The following is a 3585-nucleotide window of genomic DNA, read 5'->3' on the forward strand; positions in this document are numbered from 1 at the left end:
GGATTACCACCATCTCGGTCTGATCCTTTTACGATTGAACTGGAACCAGGGACGACACCGTTATCCAAGGCTCCTTACAAGATGGCTCCAATAAAGATGGTAGAGCTGAAGAAGCAGCTAGAGGATTTGTTGAGCAAGGGATTTATCCGTCCTAGTGTATCACCGTGGGGAACGCCGATGTTATTCGTTAAGAAAAAGAATGAGAGTTTCCGCTTGTGTATTGATTACAGGGGTCTCAACCGGGTCATTGTGAAGAACAAGTACCCTCTTCCGAGGATCGATGAGTTGTTGGATCAGTTGAGGGGTGCTACTTGGTTCTCCAAGATAGATCTAGCGTCGGGTTATCATCAGATCCCGATAGATGAGGCAGATGTGAGGAAGACTTCTTTCAGGACGAGGTATGGGCATTATGAGTTTGTGGTGATGCTGTTTTGTTTGACTAACGCGCCAGCATCGTTTATGAGTTTGATGAACAGCGTGTTTCAGGAGTTTCAGGACGTGTCTATCATCATATTCATCGAAGACATCCTGGTTTATTCTAAGAGTCCTGAAGAGAATGCAGTGCATTTGAGGGCAGTTCTGGAGAAGCTGTTGGAGCAGAAGTTATTTGCTAAGTTGAGCAAGTGTAGTTTCTGGCAGCGTGAGATGGGTTTTCTGGGTCAAATTGTGTCTGCAGATGGGGTTTTTGTAGATCCGGAGAAGATTCAGGCTATCAGGGATTGGCCTAGACCGCAGAATGCCACGAAGATAAGGATTTTTCTGGGGTTGGCAGATTTCTACAGGAGGTTTGTGCAGGGGTTTGCGAGCAGATCACATCCTATGACTAAGTTGACAGGGAAGGATGTTCCTTTTGTCGGGTCACATGAGTATGAGGAAGGCTTTACAAGCCTGAAGGAGATGTTTACTACCGCTCCAGTGTTGGCTTTGCCTGAGCAGAGCGAACTCTATGTGGTTTATACAAATGCATCCAGAGTTGGTTTGGGGTGTGTGTTGATGCAGCATGGAAAGGTGATTGCCTATGCTTCGCGGCAGTTGCGGAAGCATGAGGACAACTATCCTACTCATGACTTGGAGATGGGTGCTATAGTTTTTGCCCTAAAGATTTAGAGATCTTATCTTGATGGTGCAAAGGTACAGATGTTTACAGATCATATGAGCATGAAGTATATATTCACTCAGCCCGAGCTGAACTTGAGGCAGAGGCGGTGGATGGAGCTGGTGGCGGATTATGATCTAGAGATTGTCTATCATCCTAGTAAGGCTAACTTGGTTGCAGATGCTTTGAGTCGGAAGCGGGCGGCTTTGGCTCAGGAGCAGGATATGAAGTCTCTGGTAGGGGAGATCAGTGCGTTGAGCTTATGTGCAGTTTCTCAGGAGCCATTGGATTTGGTTGCAGATGATAGAGCAGATTTGTTGAGCAAAGTGCGGTTGGATCAGGAGAAGAATTCGGGGATGGTGAATGCCTCAAATGATGTTTATTCAGAGTATCAGGTTTCGGCTAATGGTACTATTCTGGTGCATGGGCGGATTTGTGTGCCTATGGATGAGGAGTTGAGGCAGGAGATTCTAAGAGAGGCTCATGCGAGCATGTTCTCTATTCATCAGGAGCGACTAAGATGTACCGTGATCTCAAGAGGTACTATCACTGGGTCGAGCTGAAGAAGGACGTGGCTAGTTGGGTTGCGAGGTGCGATGTGTGTCAGCTAGTGAAGGCTGAGCATCATGTACCAGGTGGTTTGTTGAAGAGTCTTCCCATTCCAGAGTGGAAGTGGGATATGATTACTATGGACTTCGTGGTAGGTTTGCCAGTGTCCAGGACGTTTGATGCTATATGGGTCATTGTGGATCGGTTGACAAAGTCGGCACATTTTCTGGCCATTAAGAAGACTGATGGAGCAGCGGTCTTGGCTAAGAAGTATCTGAAGGAAATAGTCAGGTTGCATGGGGTGCCAGCGAGCATTGTGTCTGATAGGGATTCCGAGTTCACTTCGGTGTTCTAGAGGGCATTTCAGGCAGAGATGGGCACTAAGGTGCATATGAGTACATCTTATCATCCCCAGACAGATGAACAATCAGAGAGGACGATCTAGACATTGGAGGATTTGCTGAGGATGTGTGTGTTGGATTGGGGTGGTCATTGGGCAGATCATTTAAGCTTGGTAGAGTTTGCTTATAACAACAGTTACCAGACGAGTATTGGCATGGCTCCTTATGAGGCTTTGTATGGGAGGTCGTGTCGTACACCGTTATGCTGGACTCAGATGAGGGAGAGGAGCATGTACGGGGCAGATTTTGTTCAGGAGACCTCGGAAAAGATTCGGGTTCTCAAGCTGAACGTGAAGGAAGCTCAGGATCGGCAGAGGAGTTACGCCGATAGGGGGAGGAGAGATCTTGAGTTTTAGGTTGGAGATAGAGTGTACCTCAAGATGGCCATGTTGCGGGGTCCGAACAGAGTAGTTGAGCGAGTTAGACCAATGTCATATAGACTGGAGTTACCTGAGGTTATGCGAGCATTCCATAAGGTGTTCCATGTGTCTATGTTGCGGAAGTGTCTCCGTGAGGATGCTCAGTGTTCGCTAAGATTCATGAGGATCTTCAGCCTAACATGACTTTGGAGGCGAGGCCAGTGAGGGTTCTCGAGAGGTGGATCAAGGAACTTCGGAAGAAGAAAATTCCTTTGATGAGATTTCTTTGGGACTGTGATGGTTATAGGTGTCAAACTGGCTGGCCCGCGTCCGTCTGGACCATCAGCAGCGGTCAATTTCTATTTTTTGGACCGCAACGGGCCTAAATAATATATTAAAAAATAAAATAAAATTAATAAAAAACATATTAAAATGAAGTAAAAATAATAAAGAATAATTTTATAAAACAATTTTAAATGAAATTTTAGATGTTTTATTTTTTTTACATTAAATTATTTGTGTTACCACATACTTTTAAAAGATATATATTTAAAATTATATAAAAATAATTATGTATCTATATTAAATATTTATTTTTATTTAATATTTAAAGACCGCGGGCCGACCCGCCAACCCGCGAGTATAACCCGCTAAAATCCGTAATCCGTTTGGGCTAGGCCCGCAAGGTCCGCTTTTTAATGGGCTTAATATTTAGTGTCCATGCCCGCTCCACTGAGGTACTATTTGGGCTAGGCCCGCGGGCATGGAACCCGCTTGACACCTCTATTGATGGTGTTGAGGAACAGACTTGGGAACCTGAGGCGAGGATGAAGGCAAGGTTTAAGAAGTGGTATGAGAAGCAAGTCGCGACTTGAGCTTGTCTAGCCTGGTCCCATCTATAATCCGTGGTTGGAGCGGGAATGGAGTATTCCAGTCCATCTCTCTTGTTTACTTGGTCACTTGGGGTGGTTGGTTGTGCGACTAAGTAACAAGATAAGGTGGTGCCCGGGGTACAAAGTTTCTGTGAGACGGGGCTTTTGGAGGAAAGTTTTCTGAAATAGAAGTTTCCAAAAGTGGAAAGTCTAAAAATGGAAAGTTTTATGAGAGTTAGAATTTGTCCATTTTTAGTGGCGGAGAGCCTTGGAGGGGCTTGTGTGGCCTTGGTGGCGGACTTTTGAGT

At 45.4% G+C, this 3585-nt stretch overlaps 1 protein-coding gene across 1 annotated transcript; it reads left to right on the top strand.

Moving 5' to 3' along the window:
* LOC109130612 (RNA-directed DNA polymerase homolog) lies at positions 217 to 630 on the top strand (the record flags this gene model as incomplete). Its single annotated transcript, XM_019240337.1, has 1 exon — positions 217 to 630. A coding segment is annotated over one exon (414 nt), but the record flags the coding sequence as incomplete, so codon positions are not given.

The sequence above is a fragment of the Camelina sativa genome, chromosome 18 (genome assembly GCF_000633955.1).
Source record: "Camelina sativa cultivar DH55 chromosome 18, Cs, whole genome shotgun sequence".
Taxonomy (NCBI): domain Eukaryota; kingdom Viridiplantae; phylum Streptophyta; class Magnoliopsida; order Brassicales; family Brassicaceae; genus Camelina; species Camelina sativa.